This window comes from Pagrus major, chromosome 3 (genome assembly GCF_040436345.1).
Source record: "Pagrus major chromosome 3, Pma_NU_1.0".
NCBI classification, from domain to species: domain Eukaryota; kingdom Metazoa; phylum Chordata; class Actinopteri; order Spariformes; family Sparidae; genus Pagrus; species Pagrus major.
Genome location: NC_133217.1, coordinates 16,023,928 through 16,039,128, shown reverse-complemented (window position 1 = coordinate 16,039,128; position 15,201 = coordinate 16,023,928). Strand labels below are relative to the sequence as shown.

Below are 15,201 nucleotides of genomic sequence, written 5' to 3'. Positions count from 1 at the left end.
TATAGAAGAGTACGCTGTTTGAAACACTTGGGTGCAAGTGGATACCAAACATCCCAAACTATCACTCTGAAAATACAATTTCAGAGAAGTACAGTTGTATAACAATATTGTATAAATGACCTCAGGAGAAAAAATGTGGATCAGTTTTTTATTTTTTATATCAAAGTTATGATAATGCACATTTCACAAGGAAAGAACTTCAAACAACCACATACAGAGGGCCATTTAACCAGCTCACTCCATCTTTATGTATAATGGTACAAAATATCTAAAACAAGTCATTCACTTCCCAACAGAAGCTCACACCATTCATTCATACTTCATACAAACAATGCAGGAAGAAAACACTGACCAGATATCCATAGGAGGGGCGGGTTAAAGGGACAGACTGTTCATGATTTAAAATAACTTACTGAGCTGATATCAGGGACTGGAATATGTACATGCTAAAGGCGAGATCGTTCTAAACATGCATTCACTGATAAATAAACACAGCGAGCTGAACAGCAGTTTGCTGGTTATTCTAACAGTATCATAAATAGAAAAGCCTTTTTTACATGTGAGCACTAGACTTTAGAAGTCATCTACGTCTCTGCAGGTTTTGTAACACGTGCCCCACAAACTTGTTTAAATGTGAAACGCCATGATAGGAACAGTAACAACTTGGGTGGTTTTCTTCACATTGAAGCAGACCTGGTTCACACAGCAGCTGAGGAGGAGTCATGGCATTTGTTTTTAATACTACATGAAGCTCCAGTTTGGTGGAGTTTACTCTCAGCACACAGAACAGAAACAGGATTAGATCTGCGTCCGCAACAACCACTCAACTGGTGCTTCACTGAGCTTGGAAGCAAATGCAAATAATACAGTGTAAGCCAGGTTTGCTGATAAGTACACATAATAAAACAGGAATACAAAAAAGGTCCCATCGTCACAGCAGGACAGTTAGAGGAATCAGTGGGGCTCGAGGACAACAGTACAACCATCCATTTCTCCATGTGCAAGACTTCAAGTTGTCTTCACCTCTTCTTTTGGTCTGAAACACAAACAGTTAAGGTCAATCTTCAACAGCTTTGACCATGAGGGTTTTACAGGACCCACACTGATGCTTTGACCAATCCTCGTGTACAAATATATCAATGTTAACCATCCTATCATTGTTCTTCATTTATAAAAGAGTTAAGAGCACTTTTCACATCAGGGGTGGCTGTAGCTCAGTGGGTAGAGCAGGTGACCAGTGACCAGAAGGTCGCTGGTTCGAACCCCGGCTCCCCTGGGTGGAACTGAGCTACATGCCGAAGTATCGGCAGTGACCAGAAGGTCGCTGGTTCGAACCCCGGCTCCCCTGGGTGGAACTGAGCTACATGCCGAAGTATCGGCAGTGACCGGAAGGTCGCTGATTCAAACCCCGGCTCCCCTGTGCGGAACTGAGCTATGTGCCAAAGTATCCTTGAGCAAGATACTGAACCCCGAAATTGCTCCTGGTGCAGTTGGCACCTTGTGTGGCAGCCTCTGCAATGAGCTGGCGACTGGTCCGGGGATATACCCTGGCCTATGAAAACTGGATTTGTTCAGTTGGCCCCCTGGGGGGCCAACACTTTTCCCATCTTTTTTTTTTCTTTATAGACTAAATTACATCTTTTTTTTTTCTTTATAGACTAAATTATTCGATTAATCATGAGAATAATCAGCAGATTAATTGATAATAAAGTAATAATAAATAGCTGTAAGAATAATAATAATAAATAAGTAGCTATTTAGCTACACCACACAGATAAGAACAGATGCAGATTACTGAATGCAATTCTCTTACCCTGATGTGTCCATCTTCTCTTCCTCCTTCTCCTCCTCTTTCACTTCTAGTAAGCAAAAACAACAGGAGCGATTATGAAGATGTTTGTTCTTATACAAATAATAACTCCACTTGTGAACAAGTCTTGCCTTTCTTTTCCTCTCCTTCCTTCTCATCCTCCTTCTTCACTCGTTTTGCCTTCTTGTGGTTGGCTGCGTTCCTGCGGCCTCCTCCCTGCCCCTCCGCCTCATCCTCAGAGTCAGAGAACTCCTCCTCACAGGCTATCCTCTTGTCGTGGGCCCGGACTGAAACACACAACACGCATCGTTAACAAAAAGGCATAGTTCATTAACATCCCTGGTCTCTTAGCGTGACCATTTTCTTTTGATTCAGTCTAAATCTGTACAAGTCTCTTACTTGAAACGCGTTTGTCGGGGTCCTCCTCATCCTCGTCTCCGCTGTCAGGGTGGGGAGCGTCCTCTGGGATCGCCTGCATCTGGACACCAGGGGCGTGAGGCAGCATACGGAGGTTTTCAAAGAGACGCTGCTTGATCTTCTCCAGGTATTCGTTGGTGTTCTGGTTGGTCATGTTGGACGGGCTGATGTGAAGCTTGAAGTCGGGTCCAAAGTACTCAAAGTAATCGTTGTAGGGCAGCTCGTTGGGGATGGAGCAGTCCAAGGCTACTGCAGTTTCGTAGGTCCAGCAGCGTGCCACGTTGCGGATGGTGTAGCCTCCACCGCCCAGCATCAGCAGGGGCAGGTTGAAACTTTTGATGTACTCGACACATTTGGCGTGACCTTGAAGAACACACACACACACACACACACACACACACATTAAATTCTCTAAAGAAGAAAAGCACTTTGAGGATTGTCTTGGGAGAGTGAAATGTGTTTTTACCTTTGATGGTGAGGTTGAAGCAGCCCAGTCTGTCTCCAGAAAGAGAATCAGCTCCACACTGGAGCACAACAGCACTCGGCTGGTACATCTCCATGACTTTAGCCATGATCTAACACACACAAACACACACATTAACAACGCTGCTCAGAAAGAGTCTTATTGTGATGATTAGACAGTTCTTAAATAAAAGCACTTACAGGTTTGAAGATGGCTTCATAGGACTCGTCATCAATACCGTCTCTCAGTGGGTAGTTTACTGCATAGTATTTGCCCTTTCCAGCTCCGATATCCTACACACATCCCAGAGATCAATGAATAACAGCCCAAACACACACAAGATACTCCAATGATCTTTAAAGGAAAAAGAGAACAAACTAACGAACCCTCAGATCTCCAGTGCCAGGGAAGTACTCCCCATACTTGTGGAAAGAGACAGTCATGACTCTGTCTGTGGTGTAGAAGGCCTCCTCCACTCCATCACCATGGTGGATGTCAATGTCTATGTATAACACCCTCTGGTGGTACCTAAGAGGAGAGAGATTCAGTTAATGCTAACTTAATATTGATTACATTAATGTGACAGGAAAATAACACAGACACAAATCTATATATAATCTATACTATATAATCTTTATATTAAAGATGCACCGATTGTGAAATTCTGGACTGATGCTGATGTTTAATTATTATATTTGGCAAATGCAGATACTGATGTCCTTCTGTTGTTGTTCATTTTGTTTTTATTGTGATTTATTCCACCTTTTGTGTCAGGGAAACAAAGATCTTCATAAAAAAAAAAAAGAAATTGTTTAAAATTCATTCAGAACTTGATTACATGACCTTTCAAAGTTTACAAATTTGTTTATACAAATTCATGAAACAACCTTTAATTTCACCTTTCAGACGAAGAAGATTTTATTTTACACTAACTGATTCAAAAGCCTATTTAGTCGGCTGTATAACCACCCACTCAATGGGGTTTCAGTACCTACATTTGCATGAATGTCAGGAGCCAATAGTTCATGAATGTGCCAGCGCAAAATTGATTTGACCCATCAGACAGACATCGGAAACTGTTTTTGGTGAATGTCATCTTAATTGCCAGTAGGCTCATAGCAGGTAATAAGGCGAATATTGGCTGATACTGACATTCAGCAGATAGATCGGTGCATCCCTACCAGATATCTATCAGGGTAGGAAACAGTCAGCTGCCACAAGACGATATGGCTTTAAGGTTAATTAGCTGAAGTAAGCACTTTCACAAAGCAATTCAGTCTGTTTTTTTTCTTCATGCATTAAAATGGATAAGACAATTAATTCCTGGTATACAAGAATCTCTAATGCATTTAATATCTACTTATCCAAACAACAGAAAAATGAAAATGTGTCCATCTAAAACCAAATCAATGTCCATGCAAAACAAATGGGCCAAAAGCTCAAACATCAACCGACCATTTTGTTTTGCTAAGATATAATTGATTGATAAAAGGTGAGCATAACAAGGCTCTAATTAGCATCTTCAAAAGACATCAACACAGCAAGAATATGAAAAAGGCGGCAATATAGAATATGGCGTGATTTAAATAGAATCCCATTAATCCATATGTTAAACGTATGTGTTAAATTTCTCTTGGCGGCCCAAAAGAACTAAAACCCAACAGATGGGTAAAAGGCAGGATGGTTGAATACAAAAAGAAGTCAGCAGCTTACTTGAGCAGCTCGAGGATGGCCAGGACGATGTCATTGACGTAGCAGAAACCAGAGGCCTCAGACTTCTTGGCGTGGTGGAGTCCGCCGGCCCAGTTGATGGCGATGTCTGTCTGCTGCTTGTTCAGCTTCAGTGCACCAGCTAGAGGACGGAATGAGCAGAGTACAATTACAATGGATTTTGATACAACTGTAGTTATTTACTATTAATTAATGTGTAGTGGAGATAACTTGTTCATTTGTATGCTTTTAAACATTATGTTATTATAATGGGCTTCTTGTAATCCAATACAGATTTTCTGAGCATCTTCTGACATATTCTCCGCAGTGAGGACCATCACAGGGCAGGAAATTATTCTAGTTTGACTACCATGAGTCCATAATCAAAAACAAACTCATCCAAATTTAAGACACGTTTCAAAACCACTATTTAGGCTTAAATTGAGGCTTATACTAAGGATTTGTTTCCAGTTCCCTGCCTTGTATCATAAATGTCACTGCTGTATGAAAGTGGTGCAGCTGGAGCATTATGGGAGGCGTGGCTGGAATAACATACCTACTGATCCACCTGTTGAGAGCTGGCAAAACTCAAACAGACCATCAAACACTGGACAGTCCTCTCCGACGTTAACTGTGAGCATAAGAACAAGAGGAGAAGATGTAATATATGTGGACAGTGAGAATACTTCAGTGTACATTAAAAGAAAACCAGACGACACTCACATCTCTGCATCTGTTTGCTGTACTCAGACATGTTGTCTGGTCGAATGGACCTCAGGAACTTAATGTAGTCATCACTGTGGTATTTTGTCATCTCTTCACCACTGGCTTTGTGTGGTCTCTGGAAATGGAGGGAAAGATAATTAGGGAGAAAGTGACAGCTGACGCTTCACTACTTATCAGTGATCACTATTTGAAAGCAACTAATTTAAAAGTCTGTCTTATTAGTCAGGTCTAAGACAGCCAAACAAGTATGAATAACTCCTATGTGACAGTCAGCAGCTAACAAACTGTCAGCACTTTCTGGTTGGAAATCACACTTCTATATTTCTGTTCCGCACGTGCCGCATACAAAATGTAGACTATATTTAAACTGCGCTTCTAATAAGACTTGTACTTCGTAGACCTCTGGGCTGCATCAAACTCAAATACGCTGCATACAGACCTCGACAGCCTGTACCAAATGGGTCATGATGAAAATGTGTAACATTACATACCTAATCACTATAAATAAAATGCTGCACAATTCTTACATACCACCCGTTCCATTGCATTTGTCAATCAGGCAACTTTTTAGGTGATCCCAGACCAGAAAAATGGTTTGAGTCGAAGCTCTGATGATTATGGTGTAATTTTCCTCTTGTGGCAGCATAATGACACATACAATGTCTGTATAGATCTGAGTGTTGGGGGTTTGTGTGCAGAACTCACATAGATCTCCATTTTCCTGTAAAGTCCATAGTTGAGAAGGAGGTTGTGTGTCATGCGGATCCTGTGGGGTTTCATGGGATGACCCTGGCCGTAGTAGTAGTTCCCCACATCCCCTAGGAAATAAAAGATTACCCAGACAACATTACATTTGCTCAAAAAACCTTCAGCCATGATGCATTTTGGCTCCCGTGTGCGAAGACAACTTCATACCAAACTCCATTCAATTTTCACAATTTTCTGAAAGTCTTCAATTTGCCCTACATCTGATCCACCTAGCAGTTCACACAATCTCCAACGGTACATTACACAGTGACACTAACATGGCCTGACATTAAAAAAGTGAAAAACACAAGAGAGATGTAGAGATGAGATGTAGCTTTAACTACTCATAAGACACCTGAGCCACATATTCAACAGCGTACAGTTTGACATACAGGAGTCAATGAGCAGACGTCTCATTGGATTTAGTTACTTTTTACACTCAATGACAGAAATAAAGTAAATACATTAGAAAGCCTGACAATAACCACGTTTAAAAAGAGCGTTTACGCAAATAATTTGATCATTTAATTTGTCATTTCTACACTTACATATGTAGCATTTTATTTAAAGTGCTTGTGCACAACAAAAAGGGGAAAAGCATTATAATCTAATATTTTTACTCATTTGCACGAAGACATCGCTCAATAATCAGCCTGTCAAACGATGCAGCGGTCCCCACTTCTCGGAAGTTGATATGAAGTTGGGGGGACAGTGATGTGATTAGCACCGGTTAGCTTCATGGCTCCTCAGTACCCAGAATGACCGAATTACCTCGTGTGCACAAATCATAATATGTTTTAATGAAAAACGGACCGGTTTTTGCATACACTGAAACTGAGATGAACGCCGGGCGATGTAACACTACGTGCAGGTCCAACCTGACATCTGGTTAGCTAAGCACCGTGTAGCTAAAACAGGCTAGTTAGCCGATCGAGCAAGCTAACGTTAGCACGCTAACACCGGCTAGCTAGCTAGCTTGGTCGCACGGCACACTTATAGAAAAAATACATGTCAATTTTCTCAAACATATTCACGCACTCGAGACTACATCTATCACTGATAAAACGAGCAGCACATGTTGGATATTTACCGTCATAGTAATAGCAAACTTTTTTCTTTGTTCCTTGAGACAGCGCCATTTTACACCAATTACCCCACTGCTCCGTGCCCACCGGTTCCTCTTTTGCACCACCAAGGAGCTCGCGTTGAGCTCTTCTCAGCCAATCACAGATGCTCTCCCCGCCCGACTGGGATGTGCCGGTGTTACAAACCAGCGACCGCCGAGGCTGCAGCTCCAACCAGACAGTGTCTAGACTGGTACAGCTGCACGAGTGTGCTGTGTTTCATTCAGTGATGTAGAGGCGAGGTGAATAGGTTTAGGTCATTTGTAATGTCCACAACTGAAAATTAGTTTATTAGAGAACCAGTTGATGACATTTTAACAACTTCTTCTGTGCTGCCCTCCTCTGCAGGGAGGTCATGAGTCAATAGAGTTCAGTGTCAAGTCCATTTGATTGTGATCAAGGATGACACTCACACATGTTGTATAAAAGCAAAGTTATTCAGAAGAGAAGACTCCACTTCTACAGGTTGTGGAACAGGTAGCTTCATCCTGCAACCACACCTCACCAGTAACACCATTATCTGTTGTGTCTGTTTTCTGTTTTTATTTTATTTTTTTTAAGGGGCACTATCTAGTTTTGGAGAAGATATTCAAACTCAGAACTTTAATATTAACAATGAGGTAATAATACAAACTCAGAAATACATATTGTTTCCATAATCGAATAAACAAGCTGCTCTCAGAGGAAAATAAGGTCCCAGAACACTGTTTGAAGCTAGAAAGGTGGCAGGGTCCGCCACATATAAACAAAGTAAAACAGTATGAAACTGTGTTGTCCTTTAGGGTCAGTTTGTTTATTTAGTTTGTTTAGGCATTAAAAAAACAGCCAGTGAAGATATTTCTCTTCTGATTCAAATTAATCAGGAGAGGTTTGGTATTTCCCAAAACTACATAGTGCACCTTTAAAATTTATTTTATTATTGATTTGCTGATTACTTAAAATCTCTAGCCTGCCTCAGTTTGATGCTGCCTGCCATGCCTTAAATGTATAATTTGTCACAAGTCAGCCCTAAAAGGTTAATGTAACGGGTTTAGATGGATATAATGACATTAACAAGCAGATGTATCTAATATAGGTACAAAAAAAAAAAAGTTAAGACATTAACATGTACAAATGCATTTTCTAGCCTTCCTGCACATTTAAAAACACACTTGAAAACATCATTTGAATGATGCATGAGATGTAAAACTGGGTCAAGTCAGTGCTCATTGTCCTGTTTGACACTGTTGTATACAATGAGACTGATTATGCATATTGATGCAGCAGGCTTAGCAATCACCCCAGCCTCTTCAAAATGACTGGAGCAGATTGAAACCAAACAAAAGGTGATGAGCCTTGTGTCATTCCACATGATGGCCACCAGGTGTCAGTGTACGCTCACTGGTGTCTGGCTGTAACTTCCAAATCTCTGCAGACCCTGTTGCTGCTGAATGAGAAGTGCTGCACCCCTGAGCGGATCACTCACAGGATCTCATGTATAGTATGTCGTGCAAACAAAACAATGGTAAATATAGTAAATATTCTCTGGAAAGGTTAACTCCTTGTGGTGCAGACATGAATAATTCACAGCTCACTGTGCCTGCTGCTGCCAGCGTACAGTGTAAAGATGTGGAGGATTTACACCGTTCAGGCTTCTTATGATTTTGCTTGTTATTTAAAGACACTTGTTATAAAATAAATCTGTTTGAGGTTTAATATTCATCTTGCTGGAGAGGAGAGAGCTGTATCAATGTGGAGCTACAGCTTTCTTTCAATAATTCATAATTGTTTGAAGGCTGGGTCCAAATGTAGCTCAGATCTCAACTCATCAAATCACCATGTGAACTAGGTCAGTTCACCCAGAGAAGGACCGCTCCTCTAAATGGAGGGAATACTGTGGATGTGAAGGCTGAGAGATTGGTGGTGGTGGTGGAGGAGGAGGAGGAGGGCGGAGGTAATGGTGCTGATCTCAGACTAATAGAGGGCCAGGGGTCACTGGAGCTAACACGTAGTGTTGGTGTGTTCAATTACCTCCAAGCCAATCAGCTAGAAACATGTGGCAGTTTATTGTCACAGAGTGACCCAAGTGACGTGTGGAGGGAGCGTCACCGGATCTCATATGGATTGAAATTCTGGTCTTACGCTTTCATTTGTGGCGTTTCATTAGTGTCCTTTCATTTGTTCGTTTGCAGCTCAGCCAGTGTGAGTGGCAGTCCAATAATGGCTAATAATTACATGAATGAGTGGAATAAAACTTTATTGATGTCAAAGTGTGGCCTATTTAGATTTTCCTGGTTGCAACTGATGCAAATACAGCACTAATAAAACATATTACCCCCACTGTAGTGTGCAGGTGTCTTACTATTTACTGTAACCACGTGAAAGTCAAAAACTTCTTTATTACACATGTTGAATAAGGATGATTCCTTTTGATTATGATGTCATATTAAAGCACAACTATGTGATTTGTGCTGAATGACAGCAACTGTAACCACAGGAGACCATTGTCTCATGATTGTAGTGTTAAGTGGAAAACTGAGTTAAGAAATTAGTTATATGGCAAAATCTAGCTAAAGTTTGCTAACGTTAGCACAGCTCATACCACACTAAGCAGCAGCTGTAGCAGTAAAACCCCAGTGTGTGTTGAACTGACAAAGGCTGCACTTTATTGCTTATGAATTAAACCATTCAGTTGTAAAACTAATGTATTATTACTTCTTTCAAAAGTTCATTGTGAGGCTTTAAGTTGTATTTTCAGGTCAAATATAGAAGGATATGCCGTAGCTGCTTCAATTTATATTCTTTCTTCATGGTTTCATTTGTTTAATAAGTGCAGACTTTAAAAGGATGTAAAATGTCAGGGTCAATGGAGCATCAGCCTTTAAAGTGTCTCTTCAGTTTCTATTATTACAATAATTAGATGAATATAAACTGTGTATCTCTAATGTAATATAACTCTGCTGCTCCTGGACCGCTGCCAACGGGTGTTAGTTGACACTACAGTGCTATAAACACTTGGAAACAGGCTCATTACAGTACACTATGTAACACAATGTAATGCATGATGTGAATAACCATAAAGACACATAAACGGGCAGGTAACCAACATTTATTTACCATTATCAACTTTACAATAAAACCAGTAACATCTGTCAACATTAGCAAAATAAAGAACAGAAATCAGTCCAATGTATTTACAGAGACAAAGCAGATTCAGGCTCACACACGACAGATAAACAACTCTGCTTCATATCAAACCGCAACAGTGAACATAGCAAGCTTAAGTGTTCTTTTTTTCATAGTAAGGTAAAAATCAAAGTCGTCTATTTTTTTTTTCTTTAAACAAACAAGTAATAGCTTCTCTGAATCTTTAAGATGGTTCTCTATAATACACCACAAAATACTTCAAATTTGGGTTAAAATATAGGAATGTAAAAAGTTGGCGAGTCTCTTTAATTTTCTGATTTCATTTTTTTTTTCTTTTTTTCTATTCAACAGTCATTTCAAGTGGTGGTGGTGTCCTAGTATCTCATCTAGCTTCATTCCTTCAGCAAGGAGGCATCTTGATCTGCAGATTTTTAGGGAAAAGATGCTTTGACTCCCTCCTTCTCCATCCATCCTTCATCTGTCTATACTTCATGGTGTCATTAGCTCGCACTCTAGCCATTAAAAATCCATTTTCCACATGGCGACCAGCCCACAGCCTAAAACTCAGTCCAGGTCCAGATGTCGAGCAGTAACCAGGGAAGTGATCTAGTGAATCTAGTCTGTCGTCTTGTTATCATGACGAAAAGTGGCACGTCAAAGGAGTCTCTCACATACATGTGTATATATTTACATATACATATATCCATATACATATGTATACATATACACATATATATATAAATATATATATATACTCTTAAATTTTCTCTCTCTCTCTTGAAAAACAGTTCACCCAGTTCATTGTGAGCTAAAGGTACAATCACTCTTTCTTTTCAGAGGGAGCGGGGGTCGAGCTGCTCTCCTCTGTTGGTTTCGTGGCCTCAGGGGCCGGAGCAGCTGCCTCCTTGGCCTCCTCTTTGGGGGCCTCCTCTTTAGCTGGCGCCTCCTCTACCTTTGGGGCCTCGGCTGCAGCAGCAGCGGCAGCAGCGGGAGCCTCCTCCTTCACCTCCTCCTTTTTCTCCTCCTCTGCAGGAGCAGCAGCTCCGTTCTCGGCAGGCTTCTCCTCGGCGGGGGTGGCGGCGGCGGCGGGGGTGGTGGCAGCCGCTTCCTCCTTGACAGCCTCGCTCTTCTTGCTCTTCTTCAGATTCAGTTTGAAGTTGAAGGACTTCTTCAGGGAGAACTTCTTCTTCTTCTTCTTGGGGGTCTCCTTAGCGGCAGCTTCGCCCTCAGGTTTGGCCGCCTCTCCATCTGCAGCAGGCGCCGGCTCGATAGCGTCGCCTCCTGCGCCCGCTTCAGGCTCCTTGGCTGCCTCAGCTGAGCCATTGGTGGCAGCAGCGTCCCCATCAGGCTTTGTGGAGACATCACCATTGGTTTTCACATGTCCATTCTCCTGGAAAAAAACAGGTTTTCACAGAATGAGACACGGGTTTGTAAAGCTTCACTTTCTCACACAGAAAATCAAGTTTACAGTCAAAAACCTCTCTGCACATGCATGAACTACACAGAGGACCGGTTTTAGATGTGTATTACTCGTTTCTTCGCAGAGCATCGTCGTGCTCATCAATTAACCACCGTGTCGCCCGGCTCGGAGGCGACGCCTTGCAGTACCCTAATCAGGCGATAGGCGGCGGTAGCGCCTCACGGACCGCCTAAGGTACCAGACAGACATCGGCTCAACAAAGACGAGACTGGAGCCCATCGATGGAAGAATGAAAACACTTGCAATTGACGGTTTTCACTCAAATAAGCAGCCTTAAAATTTTTAATACCACAATTTATACGAAAGTGAAGCCTATTTTCTGTCACTTGATGTGTGTAATTAACACATTATATCAATTTACATTTATAATGACACATTAATGGACTAAAGTACCAAATATATGAGTAAGTGTGACTCATCCCATCAAATGTGTTATCTGTAAAGTAGGTGACAGTCGGCAGGCTCGGGTTTTAAACAGGGAGGAGTAGACTGGGTGCCTACGTGCGCTCCAGCAGCCCCCCTCCCCCTTTAAGCCTGCCGCTGTCAAACACGTTGTGCGGATTTTGGGTGAGACCTCAGTCACAAAAACACACTCTTGCTTTTTAAACTTGAACTCAACTCGTCAACCGAGATAAATAACAACATGCTAGCTCATTTTAGTAGTTTTTTTTAAGGGGGGGGGGGCTTGTTCAGTGAGCAGCGGGAGGCAGCGATGCTAAGAGCCCCACCTGACCTGCCCCAAAACGTCCTCACATTCAAGTTTCATCGATTCAGCGTCGACTGAATTTAGTTTAAACAAATGTTTTCGTGTGAGAAATTAAACTTCCATCATTTTAAACTCGTCCCCTTTCGTTTGTGAAAGAGTAAAAGAGACGTTGCTGGGTGTAATTACCTGTCCGTTGGTTTTCACAGCTGCAGCATCAGCGGCAGCAGCGTTTCCCTCCGCGGCCACATCTCCCTTGGATGCCTGGGATCCCATTGTCTTCGGTGAGTTTACGTGTCTTCTAAAGCAAATTAAAAAGAAAAACTAAAAAAGAGTGGTTTCAAGTTAATCCAACCCCAGGTCGAGTTAGTATCCAGCGGTGAAGCGACGAAAAGTGTGGCTTTTTTTCTTCTAACGGCTGCTACGTCCCCTCGGTGGCTCCTGTGCTCGGACTTGTCACCCCGGTAGAGAGAGACCCTCTAAACTCAACACTGGTTGAACGCAACCCTTCAACATACAGCAGGTTCAAGGCGCCACCCGTGGGCGGGACCTGTAGAATTCTGACCAATCAGCGCGCAGTCTAAGGGCAAGTCTAGCCAGCTCTGGCCAATCACCCCTGACTCCCTAATTGTCCCCGCCCCTCCAGAGGACCCCCAGCAATGAAACCAATTTAGCTCCATTGAATTCACTGTTTTACAGGCATGTGAGTAAAAAACAACACTGACATGGCATCAGGATAAAAAGTGAACATGTTTTACATCAGATTATATTCTCTCCTATATTCTTCTTCTTCTATCTCCTTGTATCAGTCTGCATGTGTCCATTTCATTCTGTTTTGTGTTCAGTCAAAGACGAGGAAACATCTTGCTGTCAATAAGGAAAGAAAGAGGACTAATAAATAGTTAATTATTACAGTATCTGCATGGGTGGTTATGTAAGTGTGTGTAGACAAGGACCTGGGTTTCCCCACTACACTCTATATGAGTAATATTATTAATCATAGAAGTTGGTGTAAACATCTAAATCTGTAAAAGGAATTAATGAATCAGTTTTAAAGCTTGGTCTATTTACTCTAACAACTCTATTCACTGTAGCAATTACTGAGACAGCATCCAGAGTGACTGATACCTTGTGAAAAATGACATGAGTTTCCACTATATGGTTGCAACTAACGGTTATTATCACTATCAGTTCATCCGTAGATTGTTTTTTCCATTGATTGATCGGTTGTTTCATCTGAAAAATGTCAGAAAATTGTGAAAATGCACGTTGAGGATTTATTTAGAGCCCTACCAAAAGTCCCAAACTCTCAAAAATATTCAGGAAAACCCTCAAACAGCAAGCTTTTATCTTCTCTTTTCTTTCTTCCTGTGTTTAAAAACTCCCTGGAACTGAAGGTAAAATATGAGAAAAGGCTACCAATTTCCTGTTGATTGACTAATCGATTAGTCAGCTGATCGTTTCGGTTCTAGTTCCCTGTTACTGTCTCAGTTCACTGCATGAAGTAATGCCCTCCATTGCAACAGTTTCACTTTTGGGTATTTTTTAAAGCAAGCATGGACATTTCAGAGCGAGACTCTTTTGGTTTCAGTATCACGTAGATGCCAACAGATGCACATTTTAAATCACAGTCTGATTCAGCACTTGCTCAGAGCTTCAGTAAAATCTATTGCAACAGCCATGACTCATCCTCATATGACAATGTGTCGTCAATGACATTAACAACCGGTAACATGTATGTGACCTTTTCAGATAAAATGTTGAATTTTTTATGCTCTACCATGCTGGTTTATCAGTGGTAGCTTGCCAGTTACCATGGCAATAATTCCTAATAGTAAATTATGATGATAAGCAATTTCTTGCATCTACAAGCAAATCTTCCCCTCACTGTCCATCCGTCCCCGCCAGTAGGAGCAGCTGAACAGTAAAATGGACCTTCTTTTGTCACACAATGGTGAATGATGGTTTAAATCTATTGTTCAATGTTGTGCTCTTGTTGTGGACGCGGGGACAAATTTTTGTGGTGGTCCGACTGGAGAACAGGAGCAGCGTTGGGACTAATAGTGTGTCACGCTGTCTCCTCATGGCCTCCATGACTAGATCTGTTGTTCACTTCCGCTTGTCAACAACATACCAGGAGCAAAATATGTCAATGTGATGAGCATGCACATTCCACCTGATCATCTTCTCCCACACACATTCCTCGCAACAGCTGTTTACGCTACGCAAAATCAGTTATGGAAGGAAAAGACTTCAGTGTTCAATGCCACAAATGATCTTTACTGCGACCAATCAGCAGTAATTGATTTTGCGAGACTTGGGAACATTGGAATGCGTGTCAGCAGCCCATCTTGATGTTAAATCCATCAGCTCTCCGCATGTAAGTTAATCAAGTTCATCTAAATCAGTGCAGCTGAACAGAAGTCACTCTTACATTGGAGCCACATTATATAATCATAAGAAATGTGTTTATAATGCAGTTACAACTTTAATACAAGTATTACACAACCCATGTGAAAGTTTTCTTTCTATATGGTAAAGACTATACAGTAAATACTACTTTATATAAAACTGTGAATGCCTTATTCATGTGGCTTATTAATGGGATTATGTACAAAATAAGTATAAGCACACTATAAGCACAAAATAAGTATTTCACTGTAACATAGACAGTAGGACATTACACCCATGTGTTGTTGTTGAACATCTCATACCAAAAACATTCATATTAAAGGAACGATCTGCTGGAGTTTGAAGTTTTTGCTTATCCACTTTCTTAGATGAGAAGATAGACTTGTCTTGTCTTGCGTCTGTGCGCTAAATTTGAAGCTACAGCCAGCAGCTGTTGGTTACCTTAGCTTAGCATAAGGACTGGAAGCAGGAGGAGACAGCCAG

General features: G+C 41.5%; 2 protein-coding genes across 2 annotated transcripts; both read right to left on the bottom strand.

Annotated features, from left to right (window-relative positions):
• Positions 1-134: 134 nt before the first annotated feature.
• LOC140994002 (probable histone deacetylase 1-B) lies at positions 135-7,065 on the bottom strand. The gene is made up of 12 exons (XM_073463568.1): positions 6,964-7,065; positions 5,832-5,944; positions 5,124-5,241; positions 4,957-5,031; positions 4,404-4,542; positions 3,077-3,218; positions 2,891-2,983; positions 2,694-2,802; positions 2,210-2,590; positions 1,942-2,097; positions 1,814-1,859; positions 135-1,036 (listed from the first exon to the last, which is right to left on the bottom strand). Exons 1-12 carry the CDS (start codon positions 7,010-7,012, stop codon positions 1,009-1,011), a joined length of 1,449 nt encoding a protein of 482 aa, XP_073319669.1. The 5' UTR covers positions 7,013-7,065; the 3' UTR covers positions 135-1,008.
• Positions 7,066-10,069: 3,004 nt separating this feature from the next.
• marcksl1b (MARCKS-like 1b) lies at positions 10,070-12,787 on the bottom strand. The gene is made up of 2 exons (XM_073463288.1): positions 12,496-12,787; positions 10,070-11,513 (listed from the first exon to the last, which is right to left on the bottom strand). The coding sequence occupies exons 1-2, from the start codon at positions 12,580-12,582 to the stop codon at positions 10,944-10,946; spliced, it is 657 nt and encodes a 218-aa protein (XP_073319389.1). The 5' UTR covers positions 12,583-12,787; the 3' UTR covers positions 10,070-10,943.
• Between the last annotated feature and the right edge of the window lie 2,414 nt (positions 12,788-15,201).

Coding starts and splice junctions, on each gene's coding strand:
- LOC140994002 (XM_073463568.1), bottom strand. CDS start 7,012: ATGGCGCTGTCTCAAGGAACAAAGAAAAAAGTTTGCTATTACTATGAC. Junction 5,032..5,123: donor CAGCAAACAGATGCAGAGAT/GTGAGTGTCGTC, acceptor TTATGCTCACAG/TTAACGTCGGAGAGGACTGT. Junction 1,860..1,941: donor GGAAGGAGAGGAAAAGAAAG/GCAAGACTTGTT, acceptor TTTGCTTACTAG/AAGTGAAAGAGGAGGAGAAG.
- marcksl1b (XM_073463288.1), bottom strand. CDS start 12,582: ATGGGATCCCAGGCATCCAAGGGAGATGTGGCCGCGGAGGGAAACGCT. Junction 11,514..12,495: donor CTGTGAAAACCAACGGACAG/GTAATTACACCC, acceptor GTTTTTTTCCAG/GAGAATGGACATGTGAAAAC.